Raw genomic sequence first — 23,711 nt, 5'->3', positions numbered from 1 at the left:
CAGTAAGTCTCAAAACCAGGTGTGTGATTTTAATTAAAACAAAACAAAACAAAACAAAAAAAACCACAGGAGTTCCCATTGTGGCGCGGTGTTTAACGAATCTGACTAGGAGCCATGAGGTTGCAGGTTTAATCCCTGGCCTTGCTCAGTGGGTTAAGGATCCGGCATTGCCATGAGCTGTGGTGTAGGTCGAAGACTTGGCTCAGATTCTGCATTGCCGTGGCTGTGGTATAGGCCGATGGCTACAGCTCTGATTAGACCCCTAGCCTGGGAACCTCCATATGCCGAGGGTGTGGCACTGAAAGGACAAAAGACAAAAAAAAAACAAAAACAAAACAAAACAAAAAAACAGTGGATTCAAATCGAAAACTGGGTTTGGGTGGAATTCAAGTTTCAATCTGAGTTTTTCAGTTTCAAGATGAGCCAAAGCCATCTGGAATTCATTGACTGAACTAGTGCTGATTGAGCATGACCCTGTGCCAGGCACTTCCTGGCAGGCTAGGAACACAGCAGGGAGCAAGGCCCTGTAGGTCCAGACTGCTTGCTCTGTGGGTACTGGGCTCTGCACAAGCTACACTACATACTAATATTAAAAGAAAAAAAATTTATAACCTGCTAAAAATAAAGCAAGTATAAAAATACCTGAGTTACAAGATAAGGCAAGATACGTTTTAGTAGGATGGTACAAATTTCTCTGCAATTTATAGGAGGGAAAGATTATTAGGGGAAAAAGTGTTTGGTTGGCAAAATATACTGAATGTGGACAAACTGTCTCTGGTTCCTGCCATGTAGAGAAAAGACCCACTACTAGGGATAATAATCCTGCACCAATAGGTAAGTACCAAAAGGAGAGAAATTTGTCTGTTTTAGTCATTGATGTAGCCTGTGTGCCATGAAGATACTTGGTACATAGGAAGGGCTCACTAAATATTTAAGTGAATGAATATAATTGGAAGAAAAGGATCTGAGAGGTCTGACTCTTTTCTAGCTCCATGAAGCTTCTTGCCTCAGACTTCAGAAGAAAGTTGGGCAAACATGCCCAGTTATTTGCATGCAGGGATTCTGTTTCTTGAAAGTTTTGTTTTGTTTTGTTTTGTTTTGCTTTTTAGGGCTGCAGCCCAGGCGCCAACTCATCATCAAGTAGAGAAAAGTTATATATCATGTGTCAGAAAGCTTAGGCCTGGAGTTCCTGTCGTGGCTCAGTGGTTAACAAACCTGACTAGTATCCATGAGGATGCAGGTTTGATCCCTGGCCTTGCTCAGTGGGTTAAGGATCCGGCGTTGCCGTGAGCTATGGTGTAGGTTGCAGACACAGTTTGGATCCCATGTTGCTGTGGCATAGGCCAGCATCTGCAGCTCAGATTCGACCCCTAGCCTGGGAATCTCTATATGCGGTGGGTACAGTCCTAAAAAGACAAAAAAAGAAAAGAAAAGAAAGGAAAGTTTAGGCGTAGAGCAGTTCTGAACATCCTTGCCAAAGGACTGGGGAAGTGCTCCCAATCCTGGAATACGTGTGTGCCTCCATCACCATCACAGGCCTTTTGTAAATGATCTCACTTTTCTGATAGGCAGTTGGAACTCATGAAGCCTCTTAGACATTGGAAAATATGTGTGCCTCCCCAAGCCTGTATTCTGAGTCATTGATGAAATGTTCATCTGTGACAAATCATCTCTATTACCCCACTTATATATTTAGATTTCTAATTGTGAATTAATTCATTCAGCAGACACAGCCTAAACACCTATCACACAGGTATCATCCCTGACTTCAAGGAGGCCAGGTATAGGGAGTTAGACACATAAATGGATAATTATGATGTATTATAAGTGCTATAAGAGAAATATGCCTAGGATTTAAGACTGTAAAAATTATTTATTTATGAATGTAGAAATTCATTTATTAGAGTTATAATCACTGAAAAACCCAACTATAAGGAAGCATTTATAGGACACAAATAATGGAATAAATACCTTGAGTTTAATTCCTGTGTTGTTATATGAATTATAATATGTTTCCTTGTTGGAATGTATTTAGCATCTACAGATATAGTTTTAGTTTTTAATTATGTTTCACTAGAAAGTCTGATCTAAATATATGATCCAGTTTTAAGCTTTTATATCTGTATTAAGCTCTCATGCTTTTGGATTCTGTTACTGTCACAAGGGACTTCCAGGTCCAGGTGATACCACTGCCTGTGAACCTGATTCTTCCTTAGTAAGATGATTCCATCTGTGCTTATACAGGGACTCTTTATTTTTAGGACAGTTATTGCTATGGTTACTGTGAACCACAGAGTTGGCCTTCAGTACTGTGTCCCTGAACAGTTAGTATTTTCCACAGAAATTCTGTAGCAACAGAATAAATGAAATAAACTGTATCATACATACGGTGCAAAAAAGCTATCATCACAAAACATTCACTTGATTGTGTGATTCATTTGAATGCGTAATGCAAAGATTTAAAAGAATCTCTTTGCTCTTCTACAATAAGGTAAACAATGTCTGACCAATGCATTTAAAACAAATGCATTTAATTCAGAGCCATTTTTTTATTAACCAAAATAGGAAATAATCTGAATGTCCATTAACAATAGACTCAGTGTGTACATTGTGATATATTTGACAATAAAATACTGTGTATCTATGAGAAAGAAACTAGTTATGGGCCTAATCAGGCATCTTGCAAATGTAACATTGAATAAAAGAGGAAACTCATCCAAAAAAAAAAACAAAAATAACCAAAAAACTAAAATAAATGCATTTAGAAAGATGTTTGATTAATTACCAAACGAGCAGGAGAATGTAAGTTGAATGTTGTTATTATTTCCAAATCCAGATTGGGAATTGAGCAATTAAAATTAAAAGACATGGGAGTTCCCATTGTGGCTCAGCAGAAAAGAACCTTACTAGTATCCATGAGGATGCAGGTTCAATGCCTGGTCTTGTTCAGTGAGTTAAGGATCCGGTGCTGCTGTGAGCTGTGGTGTAGGTGGGAAACGTGGCTTGGATCTGATGTTGCTGTGCCTGTGGCATAGGCTGGCAGCTGTAGCTCCTATTTGACCCATAGCCTGGTAACCTCCATATGCCGTGGTTACAGCCCTAAAAAGACAAAAAATAATAATAAAATAATAATAATAAAATTAAAGTATATAGAACATTTGCAGGGGATACTGAATGCTTTATTCATAATGATATTTAATTAATGATGTATGAGTACTATAATTGGTAAAAATATAAAAGAAAATTTTTCTTTTAAGCCATAATTTGCCTTGCAGAGCACTGTTTGGAACATTATTAAGAATTATTATTTCAGTTTTCAAACACAAAGTAAAATGTATGACTTTTCCAAATGTCACAGAACCTTCTGACTTACGTCATAACCACATATAATAATGTTCTTATTTTGCAATGGATTTCCAGAAACATAAGTCTTTAGCAATAACCACAATCCTTTTTAGTTAGTTTCATAATTTGGGGCCACATTTCAAAAGAATTACTTTAAAGTAAAACTCTTTGCCCCAGATCCTTTCAAATAGAGTCATTGGCAGGTAATGCAATTTTCACTAGGTGGTCTAGTTTCTGAGTTCCAAAGCTGATTTTCAGCCCCAAAACAAAAATAAAGACAAAAGGGGAAAAACCCTGTTTCCCTCTGCAAACTGGGTTATGGAGGTAAGTCAGGATTCACATGGAGGATTCTACTCTCAGTAGTACAACTGCTTCAAGTGAATAACTTGAAACTCTAGAGATCCTGAGAACTCATGAGGATTATATCAAATTTTGAAACTCATCTTGCCAACTGAGTAAGAGGCCATTATGAAGCAACATTTAATTTTTGTTGCTAAAACTAGCTGGAAGTTCCTATTGCAGCTTAAGAAGCTGACGGATTTTCTGTGAGGATGTGGTTTCCATCCCTGGCCTTGCTCAGCGGGTTAAGGATCTGGTGTTGCTGCAAGCTGCAGCATAGGTCACAGATGCACTTGGATCCAGTGTTGCTATAGGCTGGCAGCTGCAGCTCCTATTCAAACCCTAGCCCAGGAACTTCCATATGCCACAAGTGTGGCCATAAAAAGCAAAAAAAAAAAAAAAGTATAATTAAAAAAAAGAAAAAAATACACTTTAAAAATCTGGTGAGTCTTTTGTTTTCTTTATTTTATTTTATTTTAATTGGAGTATAGTGGATTTACAGTTTTGTGTTAGTTTCAGGTTTACAGCAATGATTCAGTTATACATATATATATATATATATATATATTCATTCTTTTTCAGATTCTTTTCCTATATAAGTCTGATGAGTCCTATGAATGTTTTTTTTTTTTTTTTTTTTGGCCATGCCTGTGGCATGCAGAAGTTCCCAGGTCAGGTATTGAACCTGTGCCACAGTAGTGACCCTAGCCACAGCTGTGACAATGTTCGATCCTTAACCTGCTGAGCCATCAGGGAACTCCAAATGCTATTGAATACTTTGAGGAGAAAGTACATTCAATCCCCATCCTTAACATTTTATATGTAATATATAAATATATCATCTACATTAAGTACACAAATATAGAAATTAAGGGTAATACAAAAATTAAACATAACTTTCAATGTTTTCCTAATCATGATGACTACATGCCATTTTTTCATTAATATATCAGATTTATACTCTCTTAAGACAATACAGGTGCATTACACTGATAGTGGATCCAAGTCTATATTTTAGTCTTTTTTTTTTTTTGGTTGAATATTTTCATGGTTAGATAACTGTATTTACCTGGTAATGTTGCTGACAAAGAGTTCATATTTTATTTTCTTCTTGTTTTTTTGCTCTTGCATATCAGTATTAGCTCCAATCAGCAGTTTCTTTGTAAAAGTCTTTTTAAGGCACTTAATCCACTCCACAAAAGTTAGTTAAAGCAAATTCCACAAACCCAAATACATATAAATTACAATCTGTAGCAGTTCACTGAAAAGTCCCTTTGTTCTCATCTTTGGAGGGTGGAACTCCTGCTTTCCCCTGAGGACACCTTAGTTACCAAAAATTCTATGTGATCATTTGGTATGCACCAAATAAAGGAAAACTCTGCTATCTATACATTAAACATTAGGGCAACTGAATTCATTTTTTTCTTTTTCTTTTTGTCTTTTTAGGCCCGCACCCACAGCATATGGAGGTTCCCAGGCTAGGGGTCAAATTGAAGCTATAGCTGCCAGCCTACACCACAGCCACAGCAATGCTGGATCCAAGGCACATCTGTGACCTACACCACATTTCACAGCAATGCTGGATCCTTAAGCCACTGAGCAATGCCAGGGACTGAACCTGCATCCTCATGGATGCTAGTTAGATTTGTTTCCTCTGAGCCATGATGGGAACTTCAAATTCATTTTTATTAAACATGAAGATATGTTGAAATATCCTCTATTCTCACATCAGTGCATGGTCTGCACATCACCTGTGTTGTGTGTATCTGGGATACCACCATGCTAGAAAATGAACCTATTCTCTGATATCCAAATTTACTTATTTATTTTTGACCTTGCCCAGCATCCTGAAGTTCTTACACCAGGGGTCAAACTCCTGTTGCAGCAGCAACCAGAACCATAGCAGTGACAATGCTGGATCCTTTCTCACTGAGCCATCAAGGAACTCCTCTGATATTCAAATTTTAAAAAAAGAAAAAGAAAAATGGCAAATATGATCAGGAATAGGAAAGAGAAAGGGAATGATGAAGGGTAAGACTATTTCTACTGAAATAGTTCAATTTTTTTTTTTTGTCTTTTTGCTATTTCTTGGGCCGCTCCCGCGGCATATGGAGGTTCCCAGGCTAGGGGTCTAATTGGATCTGTAGCTGCCAGCCTACGCCAGAGCCACAGCAACGCAGGATCTGAGCCACGTCTGCAACCTACACCACAGCTCACGGCAACACCGGATCCTTAACCCACTGAGCAGGGATCGAACCCGCAACCTCATGGTTCCTAGTCAGATTCGTTAACCACTGAGCCACGACGGGAACTCCTGAAATAGTTCAATTTTGTCCCCAATCATACAGGCCTTGCCAATGTCCTCTCTCTCCGAAGTTTAACAAATTTATGTTAATGTGCAGACTGACTGTTAAAACCCAGTATAAAGTGTCTTCCTTTCCACAGTATCACTGAGGTCTATATTTAATTGAAGCAGCAAGTGGATGATTGCAAATACATCCTATTGTGTAAATTCGGCTCTTCTCTGCTGCTTCATCACATCCATGTCCTGCAACCCTTCTCTTCCTTTGTCATTTTCTCCTCATTGGTCTCTTCCACCATATTAACAGTCCACATGGATAAATTCCAATTCTTCCCATGTTTTGGTCTTTGTATATTTTTTTCTGTGCCAAGCTGTTCCCCCAGTGTGCTCACGTTACCTTTTTTTTTTTTAAGGGCCGCACATGTGGCATATGGAAGTTCCCAGGCTAGGAATCTAATCAGAGCTACAGCTGCCAGCCTACACCACAGCCACAGCCACCAGGATCTGAACTGCATCCGCCACCTACACCACAGCTCATGGCAATGCCGGATACTTAACCCACTGATAAGGCCAGGGATGGAACCCGCATCCTGATGGATACTAGTCATGTTCACTACCCCTGAGGCACGAGAACTCCCCTCATGTTACTTTAAAATGTCTCAATTTGTTCCACTAGATATATCAAAACAGAATTCTCTCCAGAGCATAATAAAGTGGCTATATTCATTATTCCTGCTTTTAAAAAACAAAATATTACTTGCCATACTTTAATTTTTTTTTTGTCTTTTTGCCTTTTCTAGGGTCACTCCGACAGCATATGGAGGTCCCCTGGCTAGGGGTCTAATCGGAGCTGTAGCCAGCGACCTATGCTAGAGCCACAGCAACATGGGATCTGAGCTGCGTCTGCATCCTTCACCACAGCTCACAGCGACGCTGGATCCTTAACCCACTGAGCAAGGGCAGGAACCAAACCCGCAACCTCATAGTTCCTAGTTGGATTCGTTAACCATTGCGCCACAGGGGAACTCCATACATACTTTAAAATTTTTAAAAATTCCTATTTGCTTCACATATAGTTAGAAAGTAGCTCTAAGATCCAAAAGGATAATTTTATAATACCTATCATATACAGCATGGTAAGTAATGTAATATAGTTACACTGGTTTTCTATGTGCTGTGGAGTCTGCCCTGGATTTTAGGAAGCTAAAACTCACTAGCTATGCCATCTTAGGCTTTGTTACTTTACTATGGACTTGGACAACATAAAAAATGGGGTTAATGATACTTTCTTATTTTTTTGTTAAATACATTTAATAATCATCTACAGTGCTTATTCATGAGGCTAGCAGATACATATATAGTATTATTTCCAAATGTACTTTGGTCATCCGTTTTAAGAATTAGTATCACATTTAATTGGTTCTAGTTCAAGTAATGGCAACAGCTAAAATGAGAGTGGTCTGTATGCTTTGCAGCTCCTAAGGAATTCAGGCAATAAATTTCAAATTAAAATATAAGGAAAGAAGTTCCCTGTTGGCCTGGAGGTTAAGAATATATGATCCTACTTATATGACGTACTCAGTCAAAAATCAGAGACAGAAAGTAGAATGATGGTTAGCAGAGGCTGGAGGGCATGGAAAATGAGGGGCCATTAATTAATGGGCATAGACTTTCAGTTTTAAAAGATGAAGATTTATGGAGATGGATGGTGGTGATGGTAGCACTACATTATGAATGTACTCAACGTCACTGTTCACTTAAAAACAAGACGGTAAAATTTACAATTTAAAAATTAAAAAAAAAAACTTACTAGAACATATCCATTTGTTCAAATACATGTTGGTTATCTGCTATATGCACAATGTACTGCTGCCAGTACTCAACCCCTCCCTGTTTTCTAAAGCAAATCCAACATGGCTCAAGATACTTTTTAAATTTTATTATTATCTTTATTTTATTTTATTTTACTTTATTTTATGTTGCATTTTAGGGCCATACCTGTGGCATATGAAGTTTCCCAGGCTAGGAGTCCAATTGGAGCTACAACTGCTGACCTACACCACAGCCACAGCAACGCAGGTTCTGAGCTGCGTCTGAGACCTACACGACAGCTCATGGCAAAATTGGATCCTTAACCCACTAAGTAAGGACAGGGATCGAACCTGCAACCTCATGGTAGCTATTCAGATTCATTTCCGCTGCACCATGACGGGAACTTCAAGACACTTTTTTTAAAAGAATGACAAAGCAGACTGATACAACGTGTATTCTTATTTTATTAAATCTTACTAGTATTCTTTAAGGAACAAACACACAGGCGAGTAGGCTACAACGAAGAAATCTTTCCATAAGAGACTTAAGAAAACATTAAAAGATACTTCCAGATGTTATCTTCAGTGATGCTTCTTATCTTTGTTCTGGGACTCCAGGTAATATTCAGCCCCTACAGCTACCACAAATGCAGCAAACCCCCATTTGAATCCTTTTAATAATGCACCAACAAAGGAAACATTGTTTGCAAAGCCACCAGAGTATCTCCAAGCTTCATTGCTGGAGGAAAAAAAGGGAAAAATTATAATCACATATGACTTAATGTACATTCACTGAGTAAAATCTATTTGATTTTCATCTTTCTAACAGACTTAAATTCAACCTTATATAAGATAATCTAAGTGGATCACAATAGGAATCTTCCTGGGGCATGACGTAATTAGGTCTATATGACCACATTTCATACATGAAATACAAGAAAAAAACACGATGATTTCATATTTCACAGTCATAATAGTCAGGATTTTACAGACTTCTCAAATGCAAGACTCATTTTGGCCTGTCAGAGGTCAGCCGTGTAGCTTTGCCCATACTAGTCATTACAGCTTCATGGAAAGAGGAAGCTAAGAAGTTGGGTATTAATCTTTGCTTTGCCGCTTATACTCGATACACAACCTTTTGGGCTGGGCAAGTTACTTAACCTGCCAGGGCTTGTTTCCTCGTCTACAATGATTACTATCTACCTACCTTATAGTGTTATTATAAAAATTACACAGGGTAACGTACAATGTATTTTGGCACAAAGAGTATGTAAACACTTGATAATACCATTACTATTCAAGACGATCATTGCTTTTTCCTGTCATAAAAGTCTGGACTTTAGAAGACTAACTTCCTGCTCTGGCAATCATTCTTCTGAGAATCCTGAACAGAGGAGGAAACAGAAATCTGAGAGCTCTAGGGAAAAAAAAGTCTCCTCTCATGGGTAAGGAGGATAAATGAGTGGAAAAAAAATGTAATAAAGAGAAAAACCCACTTAACTTTGAAAATCTGACTTATGAGAGCTAATCAAATCTATTTTAAGATACCAACAATAAAGATGTTAGAAGAAAACTACAGATTAATATTCCTCGTGAATACAGATGCAAATATTCCTAACAAAATTTTAGAAAACTGAATCTAGCAATACTTAAAAGCATAATATATCATGAAGTAGGGTTTGTCTCAGGAATACAAGATTAGTATAATATTTGAAAATCAATAAAATTTACTCACCATACTACAGAATAAAAAAAACTATGTGAGCATCTTAATAGATGTAGAAAAAGGATTTAACAAAATTCAACACCCATTAGTAACAGTAACAATAATAATAGTAACTCACAATAATCCATGAATAGAAGAGAAATTCCTCAACTTGATGAAAGGCATTTATGACCATCCTACAACTAATATTACACCTAATGACGCTAGACTGAATGCTTTCCCCAATTAGAGACAAAGCTAGCATGTATGCTTACACCACTTTTATTCAACATTATGTTAATAGTGTTAGCTAGTGTAATAATGCAAGAAAAAGAAATTGAGGAGTTCCCGTGGTGGCGCAGTGGTTAATGAATCCGACTAGGAACCATGAGGTTGCGGGTTCGATCCCTGCCCTTGCTCAGTGGGTTAAGGGTCCAGCGTTGCCGTGAGCTGTGGTGTAGGTTGCAGACGTGGCTCGGATCCTGCACTGCTGTGGCTCTGGTGTAGGCCAGCAGCTATAGCTGTGATTCGACTTCTAGCCTGGGAATCTCCATATGCCGCAGGAGCGGCCCAAGAAATGGCAAAAAGACCAAAAAAAAAAAAGAAATTGAGTATATTTAGCAAGGTAACAAGATAAATAGTCAATATATAAAAAACAATCATATTTTTATATATTAGCAATGAACAGTTGGAATTTGAAGTTTAAAACTACCATTTACAATAGCATTGGAGTTCCTTTGTGACTCAGTGGGTTAAGGATCTGGTGTTGTTGCTGCAGCAGCTAGGGTCACTGCTGTGGCACAGGTTCGATCTCTGGTCGGGAACTGTCACATGCTGCATGTGTGGCCAAAAAAAAATTTTTTTTTTAATACCATTTACAATAGTATAAAAAATATGGAAATTTTCAGGATAAATTTACCAAAATATGTACTAGACTGTATATGAAGCAATAAAACACTGCTGAGAAAATTAAAGAGGATCTAACTTGTCCATGGACTATAAGACTCAGTATTGTTAAGACATCAATTATCCCCAATTGAACTAAAAATTCAAGGTGATCCCAGTTAAAATCCAAACAGGCTTTTTGTAGAAACTGAAAAGCTCATCCAAAATTTAAACATAAGTGCAAAGAACCTAGAATAGCTAAGACAATTAAAAATAAAAAAGTTGGACATCTATTTTACACCTGATTTGAAGACAGTGGGGTACTGACATAAGGATAGACATATTGATCACAGTAACAGAATTGTATCCAGAGATAAGCCCTGTGGATATTGTCAATTGATTTTTGACAATGGTATCAAGGTAAATTAATGGGGAAAGGTGGTCTTTTAATATACAGTGCTGGAACAACTGGAATAACTGGATGTCCACGTGCAAAAACACTAGCCTCCATCCTTATCTTATATGACAAAAAATTAACTCAAAAAATGGATCATATGCCTAAATGTGAGAAAGAATACATTAAAAGCTCCCAGAAGAGACATTAGGAGAAAATCTTACAAAAAGCACAAACCATAGAAGGAAACAAATGGTAAACTGAGACTTAATCAAAATTTAAAACTGTTTGAAAGATATTGTTAAGAAAATGAAAAGATAAGCCACACTCTGGGAAAAAATCTGCAAAACATATCTGATGAAGGACTTATATTAAAAATATACAGAGAACTCTTACAGTTCAATTAAATAAAATGGGCAAAGATCTGAACAGACATTTCACCCAAGAAAATACATAAATGACAAATAAGCAGGCACATGAAAAGATTCTCATGATCTTCACTCTTCATGGACAAAAAACCTAAAGAAGTATCACTATCCTACTAGAATGGCTAAAATTAAAAGGCTGATAAAACCAAGTATGGATGAGGAACATGGAGCAACTGAAATTCTCATGCATTATTGATGGGAATGCAAAATGATACAGCCACTTTGGAAAACAGCTTGGCAGTATTTAATTAAAAAAAATATATATATATATACTTTTCTAATGATTCAGAAATCTCACTGTTAGATATTTACCCAAGAGAAATAAAAACATATGTTTACACAGACTTGTACTTGAAAGATTAAAGCAACTACCCATGAATAGCCAAAAAGTGGAAACAACACAATGGTCATTAACTCGTGAAGAGTAAACAAAATGAGGTATGTGCATACAAGGGAATATTATTCACCAATAAAAAAGAAAGGAACTATGGATACAAGTTAACAATGTGCATAAATCTCAAAAGCATTATGTTAGCTGGAAGTGGCCAGAACAAAAGACCACATACAATATGATTCCAATTGTACAGAATTCTAGAAAAAGCAGATCAAGAGTGGCCGAGATCTAAGTGTAGGACAGCAAAGGGTCATGAGGGAACTTCCTGGTATGACAGAAATATTCTGTATTATGATTGTGGGTGGTGGTGGTCACAAAACTGCCTACATCTGTCAGCACTCATGGAATGATACACCTAATGGGGTGAATTTTACTTTGTGTAAATGATATTTCAATAAAGCTGATTTAAAAACTTACATGGAAAACTACTTTCAATGATTTTTTAAAAAAGGGAATACATTGAAAAGGCACATAAGAGACTGCTTCTCTAGGCTAAATTCTATTTTATTTCATTATTCTTACCGGCCCCATGGATCCCTTAGTCCTCGTGCAGCCAGCTTCTCCTGGACAGTTTCTAATGGTGTCCCTTCTATCTTCCACTGTTTATAATCTGGAAGTTCCATTTTACTATGACCATGTTCATGTCCATGTCCATGGGCCATGTCTATAGGAAAACTTTAGTTTAGGGAGAAATACATAGATTGTAGGTATCAAAGAACCAAGTTTACTATTTATATTTTAAGGTGAAACATTTAAAATTAACATTTTAAAAAGAGAGCCAAATATAAAATCAAAAGTTCTAAGTTAAGAAATTTTGTAAAACTGTCTTATTATATAACTAGTTCATGTTTGCAGTTAGGAGATATACATATGTAAAACATAAAAAAGAAAAATAGGAGTTCCCGTCGTGGCGCAGTGGTTAACGAATCCGACTAGGAACCATGAGGTTGCGGGTTCGGTCCCTGCCCTTGCTCAGTGGGTTAACGATCCGGCGTTGCCGTGAGCTGTGGTGCAGGTTGCAGACGCGGCTCGGATCCCGAGTTGCTGTGGCTCTGGCGTAGGCCGGTGGCTATGGCTCCGATTCGACCCCTGGCCTGGGAACCTCCATATGCCGCGGGAGCGGCCCAAGAAATAGCAACAACAACAACAACAACAAAAAGAAAGAAAGAAAAATAATCAGTTAACCCCACCGCTAAAAGATAACCATTTATTGGAGTTCCCATTGTGGCGCAATGGTTAGCAAATCCGAGTAGGAACCATGAAGTTGCCGGTTCGATCCCTGGCCTTGCTCAGTGGGTTAAGGATCTGGCGTTGCTGTGAGCCGTTAGGTTGCAGATGCGGCTCAGATCCCAAGTTGCTGTGCCTGTGGCATTGGCCAGTGGCTACAGCTCCGATTAGACCCCTAGCCTGGGAACCTCCATATGCCACAGGAAGCAGCCCTAGAAAAAGCAAAAAGACAAAAAAAAAAAAAAAAAGAAAAAAAGAAAGAAAGAAAAGAAGAAAAAAAGATAACCATTTATTATTCAGTTGCTTTCTTTTTTATAATAATAGCAAACCTTCATCATGCCCTATGTGCCAGATGCACTATGTTAAAGTGCTTTAACTATCTTGACTCTGTTATTCCTAAAACAACTCTTTGAACTTAAATTGACAATGAAACTCCAAGAAGGTAAGTAACTTCTGAAAGTAACACAAATAGTTCATGGTACAATTGGGTTCTAAACCTTGCAGTTTCATTTCAGAGCCCTTGCTCCTAACTTTTAAGCAATACTGTTTCCTTCTTTTGTATCCTTTCATAATGCGTGAATATGTAAAACAAAAATGTTGTACATACTGTTGTTACCTGCTTTCTTCAGGTGATTCTTTTATTATGTAGTACTACTGTGGTTAATACATACGGATCGCATGAACTTTCTGTAAAGAGCCAGATAAGGAAGTAAATATTTTAAGCTTTGTGGGCCAAGAGATACAACCAAAGACATCATGTAGGTACTTATAATAAAGGGAGAGAAAACAAATCTCCAAAAGTATTTTACTGAAAAAATTCAAAATATAGTAATTGAGTATACTTTTTTGTAATATAGGTCTTTTTAAAATGATTTTTTCAAAGTTTTATTTAATTTTAATTTTTGGCTCTGCCGCGGCATGAAGAAGTTCCAGGGCCAGGGATCGAACCCATGCCACAGCAGTGACAACGCCAGATCCTTAACCTGCTGAGCCACCAGGAAATTCCTGTAATATAAGTCTTCTGATGGAAAAAATGCAATTCCCTGCTTGAGGGATAACATTTCGGTTACCTGGGGCTCAAAGTTTAGTATGAAATTGATTGAAAATATTCATCTTTAAAAATTCTTCTTGGAAGATCCTTTGTGGCACAGCAGGTTAAGAACTCACAGTCTGCAACTGTGACTTGGGTATAATCCCTAGCCCTGGCCCTGGAACTTCCATATGCTGGAAGTAAGTGGGGGGTGGGGTGGGGGGGTGGACCACCACTACTGAAAACCCTTCTTAGGAGTTCCCGTCATGGTGCAGCAGAAACGAATATGAATAGGAACCATGAGGTTTGGTGTTCGATCCCTGGCCCCTCTCAGTGGATTAAGGATCTGGTGTTGCCATGAGCTGTGGCTCTGATTCCACCCCTAGCCTGGGAACCTCCATATGCCGAGGGTGCAGCCCTAAAAAGCAACAACAAAACAAAACAAAACCTCTTTAGCTCACTGGCCACATAAAAACAGGCAATGGACTGAATCTGGCCAGCAGGCTACAGTTTGCTGATTCCCGAACTAGATCAAAAGAGATCTTAGGTCCCCTCTTTAGGCGATAAGTTTGCTTAAATAAAATATGTCCTCAGTAGGTACATAAAGATTTCAGTTTTGAGAGTTCCCATTGTGGCAAAGGGAAATGAATCCGACTAGGAACGATGAGGTTATGGGTTCGATCCCTGTCCTTGCTCAGTGGGTTAAGAAGCCAATGTTGCCGTAAATTGTGGTGTAGGTTGAAGACTCGGATCTGGCGTTGTTGTGGCTCTGGCATAGGCTGGCAGCTACAGCTCTGATTAGACCCCAGCCTGGGGACCTCCATATGCTGCAGGTGGGGCCCTAAAAAGACAAAAAATAAAAAAGATTTCAGTTTTGCAGTGTTCCTGTTTTTGTTCCCTTTTTTTATGGCCACACCCAAGGCATATGGGCCTGGGATTGAATCCCAGCCACAGCTGCGATCTGCCACAGTTGTGGCAGCGCCAGATCCTTTAAACCATTGTGCCAGAGACTGAACCCGGCCTCTGCAAGGAACGGAGCCGCTGTAATCAGATTCTTAACCCACTGCACCACGGCAGCACCTCCTCTAGTTTTGTTTTTGTTTTTTTTCCCTAGGGCTGCACCCGCGGCATATGGAGGTTTCCAGGCTAGGGGTCTAATCGGAGCTGTAGCCGCCGGCCTACGCCAGAGCCACAGCAAGGGATCCAAGCCACATCTGCGACCTACACCACAGCCCACGGCAACGCTGGATCCCTAACCCACTGAGCAAGGCCAGGGATCAAACCCGCAACCTCATGGTTCCTAGTCAGATTCGTTAACCACTGAGCCACGACGGGAACTCTTCATCTAGTGTTATTTTAACAGATAACACAAAAATAAACTTTAGCTCAATCCCCAGTTAAATTGTTATGAATTTCAAATTATGAGTGTATGAATTAATAATGCTATACTGTAATTTGTATAAGGTTAGCAGCAGCAATTCTATAGTCACTGCTTTCCAGAAATAAAACCAAACTCAATAATTATTACCATTTTGTCTGCATTTATAACTATAAACAAGTCCAATAATAAAGCAGATTTCTACACTGCATTTCAGAAGACAGAGATAAATCATCAGTGTATGCTAAAGATAAATTATGTGAAGTGCTCATTTCATCAAACAATATTTCCCAGAATACTGCTCATAGTAATTTTGACAAACTAGCCAACACTTAAGTATTTTTATTTTAGACACGTTAAGATATCACAAAACATTATATCGATGATTTTCACATATAAAAGAGAATACAAATCAATACTCGCTAAAAAAGTTAAAACTACAACATTCACAACTTTGAAGGAAACATATAATCCATTATTTCATTACTATTTGGTGGATTTAATATTATAAAGGAAATAAATTATGGTTTCAGAGTTCAGTCTGACTTGAGATTCAATATACTATCACAGAAGATTTTTAGAAGCATTTAATTATAATGATAAAGTGTTGACCTCTTCAAACTGTTTTCAAAAAAATTTTTTTTAAGTAATGCTTAATTCCAAAATTTTTAGATTACTAAACAAACTCTGGAGTTCCCGTCATGGCTCAGTGGTTAACGAATCCGACTAGGAACCATGAGGTTTTGGGTTAGATCCCTGGCCTCGCTCAGTGGGCTAAGGATCCGGCATTGCCATGAGCTGCTGTGGCTGTGGTGTAGGCCAGCGGCAACAGCTCCGATTTGACCCCTAGCCTGGGAACCTCCATATGCCACGGGAGTGGCCCAAGAAATGGCAAAAAGACAAAAAAAAAAAAAAAGATTACAAGACAAATTTATTTTGACAAATGTCAAGTCTAGAATACTAAACCTACTGGAGTATCAATGTACTTGGAAGAGAATACAAATTTTTTTATTAAATAGTTTGATATTTAAAATGAAAACTGAAATATTACCATGGTATGAAGGCTATCTCAAAGTTACAATATTACTATGCTCAAAATATTAACTAATTTGGAAGATGAATCTTTGGAAAAAAACACAAAAGTATACATACATCCATTTCTCCTAAACAAATGTCCTTCAATAAATTCAATGTATTTTCTTTTCTATCTAATTAAAATATGTCAGAAAGGGCTCCTGTATATTTACTAAATATAATATTTCAATGACTTTTCAAAAAGAAAAAAGTTGAACATCATTTTTAGGGAGTCTTCGTTTTCTTTTGAAAATTATTTCTACTTCAGTATAGCCATTAATCAAACAATGCTATGATGATCACTGGAAGGAGGAGTTTGGAATTCTATGTAAGTGCAGACTTTGATGCTGTACAGATCTGGCATCAAACCCTGCATGCACCATTTTTAGCTGTAAAATCCTGGGCAAATCATTTTAATCTCTCTGAACTTCTGTTTCTTCATATAGCATGAGGTTAAAACTACTTTGCAAGACTGTGAAAACTGGAGAAAACACATTGTGATGATATGCCTTCCACTTTTACACCCAGGTGGTGAGAATGTGATTTAGCACAACCACTGTAAAAAAAAAAAAAAAAAATGTTTGGCATGACCTAGAAAAGTTGAATAGCTGAAATACTTTACGGTCTAACAATTCCAGTCAGAGGTACTGTATATATACTCTAGATCGGTACTATCTAGTATGGTAGCCATTAGCACCTGAAATGGGGCCTGTGCAACTAAGGAACTGAGAATTTGCGTTTAATTCTAATTAATTTAAATTTCAAAACAGATTTTCAAACCAGTTATGGGAAAATTTTAATGTGTGTTTGGAACAAACTGGGCATCCAAATCTAGTTTATCAACTGTAAATTTTGTGAAATATAAATACAGATTAAGTTTATATTTATGAAAATTTAGCATAGTCTGTAAGTGTAAAATATACCAATTGAAGACAGCATGAAGAAAATGTAAAATATTTCATTGATAACTTTTAATACTGGCTATATCTTGAAAATATACCTTTTTTTTTTTCTTTTTAGGGCCACACCTGCGGCACATGGACATTTCCAGGCTAGGGGTCGAATCAGAGCTGCAGCTGCCAGCCTACCCCACAGCCACAGCAGTAAGGGATCTGAGCCACATCTGTAACCTACACCACAGTTCATGGCAATGCTGGATCCTTAACCCACCAAGTGAGGTCAGGGATCAAACCATATCCTCACCGATGCTAGTTACAGTCGTAACCTGCTGAGCCACACAGGAACTCCCTTGAAACTCTTAATATTTTGAATATACGTACTGAGTTAGATGAAATACATTATTAAAATTAATTCTGTTTCTTTTTACCTTTTTAACATGGCTACCAGAAAATTTTAAACTACGAATGTGGTTTGTATTATATTTCCATTGGACAGCACTGCTCTAGAGAAACTCACCCATCTGTATAACAAGAGATATTTTATAAGAACATTTTTAGCCATATTATTTATGCCAGCCCCAAACTTTAAACAACTCAAATGTCCAACAGTAGAATGGATTAATTGTAGAATATTACACATTGAAAACCACGTGCAAAAGCATGAATGAATTTCACAAATATAACAATGAAAAAGGGGTGAATAGAAATGGAAAAACCCAACAATCCATTTTCTAGGAATGCATCATAGAAGGAAAAATTTAAGTGAAACAAGTAAATGATTATCACAAATTAGGATAGTGGTTACCTCTTGGCGGAGGAGATGGAATCAGAAACTCATACAGGGAGCTCCTAAGGCAGTGTTTTTTCAATGTATTGTAATTACCATACAGGGGCTTTCTGAGACATTTCTTTTCCCTACCACGTTCTCACCCTACCCCACCCTCCATGAAATTTTAATACCACAGTTTATGTACTATGGCTCTTTGGAGGATTTCAAACCATTATATCATCCAAGGGATTTTTTTTTTTTTTTTGCTCTCTCACCCCATCTCCACAAGAAACAACTTTTACCTCCTTGAAGGCCAATCACCTCTGTTGAGAATACATGTTTAAGTTTTTGCCAATGCTTTATTTTCTAACCTGAGGGGTAGTGACCAAGTGTTTGTTTAATTATAATTCTTAAAAATGTACTTATGTTTTATACACCCTTCTGTTATGCATATTTCACAATAAAAACTAAAATTAGATAAAGTGACTTAAATTGTGCCAAGGACTTAAGAAGAGGTGATTATTTCAGTTTCAGAGCTGTTCAAATAAGAACAGCAAGGAAATTAGTTCAACAGGAAAAGAACATGTAATCACGATTTTTTTTCACCTAATTCTATCTAAAAGTTTGGTGGAGATCAACTTTCACTAAATAAGGCTGGCATACTTTGCCTAGAAAGGAAATAAAAAGAGTAATTCCACTTACACTATAAGTATTTTCGCAGTTTGCTAAAGACTTTGAAGTATATATCCTAACTTCCCCTCACTTTAAAAACTGTGAATACGGGGAGTTCCCGTCGTGGCGCAGTGGTTAACGAATCCGACTAGGAACCATGAGGTAGCGGGTTCGGTCCCTGCCCTTGCTCAGTGGGTTAACGATCCGGCGTTGCTATGAGCTGTGGTGTAGGTTGCAGACGCGACTCGGATCCCGCTTGCTGTGGCTCTGGCGTAGGCCGGCGGCTACAGCTCCGATTCGACCTCTAGCCTGGGAACCTCCATATGCCGCGGGAGCGGCCCTAGAAATGGCAAAAAAGACAAAAAAAAAAAAAAAAAACAAATAAACAAAAAACAAAACAAAACTGCGAATACGGTAGTAACATTAGAAAACAAAAGACAAATTATCTATTTTCACATGTGATGTCTCTTCCAGCCCCTTTATCTGCATATATGCAATTTAAAAATAGTAATCACTGTAGTTCCCGTCTTGGCTCCGTGGAAACAATCCGACTAGGAACCATGAGGTCGCAGGCTCAATCCCTGGCCTCGCTCAGCAGGGTTAAGGATCTCGTGTTGCCATGAGCTGTGGTGTACGTCGCAGACGAGGCTTGGATCTGGCATTGCGGTGGCTCTGGCCTAGGCTGGCAGCAACAGCTCCGATTAGACCCCTAGCCTAGGAACCTCCATATGCCACGGGTGCGGCCCTCAAAAGACTAAATAAACAAACAAATAAATAAAAATAGTAATCACTACAAAAATTGATGTGGTTTTGTACCCTTTTTTTTCACTTTAACATTATGTCATAAACATTCATACCAGAAAAATCTTAATCAAATCTATACTATACATGACGGTAAGGCAGGTATTACAGTTATTCCTATTTTACAAATATTCAATTTGAGAGCTGGTAAACCAAAAAACATGGGGCAAGGGGGTACTGCAAGTGGCAGAAGTGGAAAAATAGCATCTGTACCTAGCAACCACAAGGATTCTCACTACATCCTTCTACAATCACCTCTCACAACTCAAGGACTTCATAGTTCTCCGCTGCTAGTTCTTCGATCTCCTTCCATTTTGAGTTACATATTCTCATCATTTCCTCATTTAGTCTCTCCTTTTTGACAGTTCCCAGGATAGAGTCTCATTCTTATTCTCGATCAACAGATCTCCCACCAAATCCCCAATTTACCTGACAGCAATCTGACCTCTCAGGACACTCAACATTCAACCCTCCAGCGGGAGGCAACCGGAAACGGAAGTTGTCACCTCGAGTACCTCACGGCAGGAAAGCAGAGGAGAATTTTAATACTCTGGTCCTGGGGGCACAGATTCCTGGTCCAGGTGGAGATGACAAGAAGACGGCTGGAAGTGGGAAATTTCCCCGCATATCTGTGCATCTGGAGTCTGACTGATGTAAGAGAAACAGTGGAGGACCCAAGGGCGGGGAAGAGGCAACGAGTCTTTGTTGGGAGACCGGAATCTTTAGACACTGCACAAAGGGAGGGCCGCGGCCATTTTTCTCCAATCAACGGAGCGGTTGTTGGAGCGTGGACCCACCCAATGGGAGGGCCGGTTGTTGCGCTGCAGTTGGCAGGCTGCTGCGGGAGGCGGTGGCGGTAAGAAGCCGGAGGCAGCGGGGTGACAGGTAGGCGGCGGCGCTGTCTTTAGGGGACACGGAGTACCAGAAAAGAGGGATTTTCTTTTTCTCTGGCTGCAGGGAGTATAGAGAGGATCTAACGTGGGTGGTTCGGGAAGGGCGGTAGCTGGAGTGTTTGTGGTTCCGGAACCTTTCAGAGACCAGGTAGCAGCTTGGGAGGGTCGTGAGGAAGAGAAGGCAGCCGAGGCGGGTGGAGGCTGAGCCCAGTGGCGATGTGGGGGCCTCGGGCGTGGGGGGCTGCGGAGGCGCCGGCGGAGACCGGAAAGAGGCGGGAGCAAAACGGTTTAATGAGGGCTGGAGGACTCCTTGCATGAAGCTCCAAGAGAGAAGAGGACGCGGCATTGCAGGCACCTGAGAGAAATCCTAGGGCTTGCTTCGTAGGGCCATTTCTCCGGGTGGGGACGGAGGGAGCGGAGAAGAAATATTTACTGGCGGTCAGATCCTTGAAACTCTTCATAGCTGTGCATTATGTAATCCATGGCTGTTATTTACCCAAACAAGTAGGTTGCCCTCCTGGAAGAAGAGATCTTGCAACCTATTGATATGTCAGAATAGTTTTTTTCACTGCTTTGACTGTTTTCTACCCTGGCAGGCTCTGTGGGCGAGGAAGCATGAAGGATAGAGTAGTCACGAAGAGCTCATCCCAAATATGGACTTGGGCTGAGAGATAATGTTTGTTTGAGATGAGCGTGGCCAGGTTCACGTTTTGTAGTTCGTGAATTTGTTTTGAGGGTCAAGGCTAATTAAAAAAAATTTTTTTAAATCTTCAGGAAAGTGGAGAGCCTCAAGAACTTATATATACTACGAGGTAAGTGCAAGTTGGAAAATGACTAGATAATTAGTTGGTAGATTTTTTTTTTTTTTTACCCCCTAAATATTATGAAAGTTAGAGACTGAAAATAAGGTGGTGGTCTGAATTCGTTTGGTTTTTTGTTTCTGTTTTTTTTTTTTTTTGCCGGGGGAATCACCTTTTTAAGTAATTTGCTCTGTAAGTTGAGAAGCTATTTATGAATTATTTATTTCTTGGGTTTAAAAAGTATGTTCTTTGTATCTCTCCAGTAGAGGTAAAATGCATTTATAGACGTAATTACTTGTACATCATCGTGGGTTTTTTTTTTTTTTAGTTTTTTAATTCATTTTTTGCACAATGAAATGTAGAATTAAAATAGGAATTCCATTCAGTGTGTATTATGAAGTGACAGACTATGAAAAACTTGATTTTATAGCTCACTGACTGTTTTAAAGGAAGCATTATAAATGTCTAAAATGTAAGCTGATTGAAAAGTTGCTTTTAGCTTGGAAGATAAAGACTAATGTAGTATTAGCAAGTGTATCATTTTCCTGAGCTTACTTTAATACTGCATGTCAGAAAAACTTTCTAAGATGTGATTTTTTTCTCTTACTAATAAATTATATTAATATAACCCAGAAACTAAATCTAAAAATGCCTTTATGAATGTCATTTAATAAAGAAGTGGATCATTAGAATTTGTTTTTAAATGTTTAGAGTGCTGAGATATTTATCAGTGTTTCAGATAATAATTTTGACACTTGGTGTTTTCATTCTTTGTCTTTTTATCTTTTGGCAAGAACAGTACTCTCAGTCACAGAATAGTTCTGTTTCCATTTTAGGTATAGGTCTTTAGTGTGAGTATATGTGAATAAATCTCTGCTTTTATGCTGTGTGGTATGTATGTGTGTCTCTATGTGTGTATGTGTTTCTTCTGATTATGTAACCAGCCTACTAGAGCTGTCTTAGAGAACTAATGGTTGATTTTGAATGGCCAGTAGGTGTCATTGTGGAATGTAATAAAGTTGAACATTGAGTAGGAAATTACTAAGTGGTTTAAGGAACACTAGTCCAAATTAGAACATAATAATGATTGGCTGATTATTTATACATCATTAGAAATCCTCTTTTCTGGTGCATTCCAGTATTGGAGTTGATTATAAGGAATTTGAAACAAAGGCTGTAAAGAAGTATAGTTGTTTGCTCTAAAATGGACCTTGAAAGTTTTTAAATCTAACTCTTAAGCTATCTTGACATGCAGTATGGATTTAGGATTGTTTGATTGTTTTTTTTTTATATAGTTTTGGCATCTTATTGTAGTTTATTAGGTTCTAGAATGATTAAAATTTTCAGCTTGACTGAATTTTATAAGAGAAAAACCAGTGCTACATAATGAAATTCTAAAATGATAAGATAGGGGCAAAAAGTCTTCAAACAAGTTATCAGCTGCACCAAATAGTACTTTATTATTGTTCTTTTAACGTAAGAATAAAAGAGTATTTTTCTTTTTCTGTGGCTTATTTTTGTTGTCCAAAATAGCTTTTTACATTTTTATCTGACTAGTAGACTGTGTGCTTTTCTCAGGATGATGAACTGAACATTCGTCATTGACTAAAATGTAATATAATGGATTCTGGAGGGAGCTGGCACAGAAAGCTCTAAAGGTAGCTTATAGCTGCTGTTAGTACATCCCTTGACCTGCAGAGCTTTCTGCTGTGCTCTTGTCACTTTGTAGCTCAGTTTCTTTTGCCTGCTATTGATAGCAATGTTAAAAAATAGAATTGGACCTGATTCAGGAATTCTCCATGAAAGTGGAGAATTACATATATATCAGAATAATCTGAGTATTTTTTAAAAGGCACACATACATATCCATTATATCATCTCCACTTCTCTGCAGAATAGGGGGAATATGAAAAGAGGTAGATATATTTTGAAGGACAAAAAAAATCCCCTAGATAATATGGTCCACCATGGCCTGCCACTTGAAAATCATTGATCTAACTCAAGGCTCTCATACTGTAATGTGAACTAGAATAGTAGTTTTAGCTTGAGAAAAAGGGCTTCTAAATCGATCAATATTTTTATAGCTCAATAACATTTCATCATTTAATGTCATAGCTAGGATGGATTTTCTAGCCAGGAGCTAAAGTTGCCAGAAATAAAAATTGTGCTGAATGTTTTGGTTGGGATTGGTTTTTACTTGGCACTTAGCTGAATTACATAAACCAAACTAAATTTCTTTCATGATTCAGACCTTTGCTTTGCACAGATATTTACTCACATCTTGTTCTTTTAATGTCTTTGAAAGCTATCTAGATCTAGATTAAACTAGAATTGGAAATTAAGAAATTTTCATGATAAAAGTTTTTCTTAAATAATATTGCTGTGATATGGAGTTCCTGTCGTGCCTCAGCAGAAAAGAATCTGACTAGTATCCATGAGGACGAAGGTTTGATCCCTGGCCTCACACAATGGGTTAAGGATCTGGTGTTGCCATGAGCTGTGGTGTAGGTCACAGACATGGCTTGGATCCCCTGTTGCCTTGGCTGTGGCTGATTCCACCCCTAG

At 38.2% G+C, this 23,711-nt stretch overlaps 2 protein-coding genes across 10 annotated transcripts in view; one reads left to right on the top strand and one right to left on the bottom strand.

The window, feature by feature from the left end:
- Positions 1 to 8,244: 8,244 nt before the first annotated feature.
- Positions 8,245 to 20,041, bottom strand: NDUFB3 (NADH:ubiquinone oxidoreductase subunit B3). Of its 6 annotated transcripts, none has more exons than XM_047773213.1 (4): positions 19,883 to 20,041; positions 13,438 to 13,517; positions 12,126 to 12,278; positions 8,245 to 8,536 (listed from the first exon to the last, which is right to left on the bottom strand). In XM_047773213.1, exons 3-4 carry the CDS (start codon positions 12,263 to 12,265, stop codon positions 8,380 to 8,382), a joined length of 297 nt encoding a protein of 98 aa, XP_047629169.1. In that variant the 5' UTR covers positions 12,266 to 12,278; positions 13,438 to 13,517; positions 19,883 to 20,041; the 3' UTR covers positions 8,245 to 8,379. The 6 variants fall into 6 exon arrangements, with proteins under 6 accessions (XP_047629169.1, XP_047629168.1, XP_047629171.1 ...); XM_047773212.1 differs by having other exon boundaries at positions 12,126 to 12,267; XM_047773215.1 differs by having other exon boundaries at positions 13,447 to 13,517.
- A 216-nt stretch (positions 20,042 to 20,257) lies between these two features.
- HYCC2 (hyccin PI4KA lipid kinase complex subunit 2) overlaps positions 20,258 to 23,711 on the top strand; it is a 76,718-nt gene continuing 73,264 nt past the window's right edge. For all 4 annotated transcript variants that reach the window (XM_047773207.1, XM_047773208.1, XM_047773209.1 and 1 more), the window contains exons 1-2: positions 20,258 to 20,338; positions 21,121 to 21,158. The gene's annotated coding sequence lies outside the window, so the exon portion shown is untranslated. The remainder of the gene's footprint in view (positions 20,339 to 21,120; positions 21,159 to 23,711) is intronic.

Source organism: Phacochoerus africanus, chromosome 3 (assembly GCF_016906955.1).
Source record: "Phacochoerus africanus isolate WHEZ1 chromosome 3, ROS_Pafr_v1, whole genome shotgun sequence".
Taxonomy (NCBI): Eukaryota; Metazoa; Chordata; class Mammalia; order Artiodactyla; family Suidae; genus Phacochoerus; species Phacochoerus africanus.
This window is presented reverse-complemented; position numbering and strand designations above follow the sequence as displayed.

Bases quoted from the DNA above. Each gene is read 5' to 3' on its own strand.
- NDUFB3 (XM_047773211.1), bottom strand. From the start codon at position 19,917: ATGTTGAGTGTCCTGAGAGGTCAGATTGCTGTCAG. The intron at 12,279-19,882 runs GTAAATTGGGGA...CCTAAACTAAAG, and splicing joins AGAGGTCAGATTGCTGTCAG to TTTTCCTATAGACATGGCCC. The intron at 8,537-12,125 runs GTAAGAATAATG...TTTTTCCTCCAG, and splicing joins CTAAGGGATCCATGGGGCCG to CAATGAAGCTTGGAGATACT.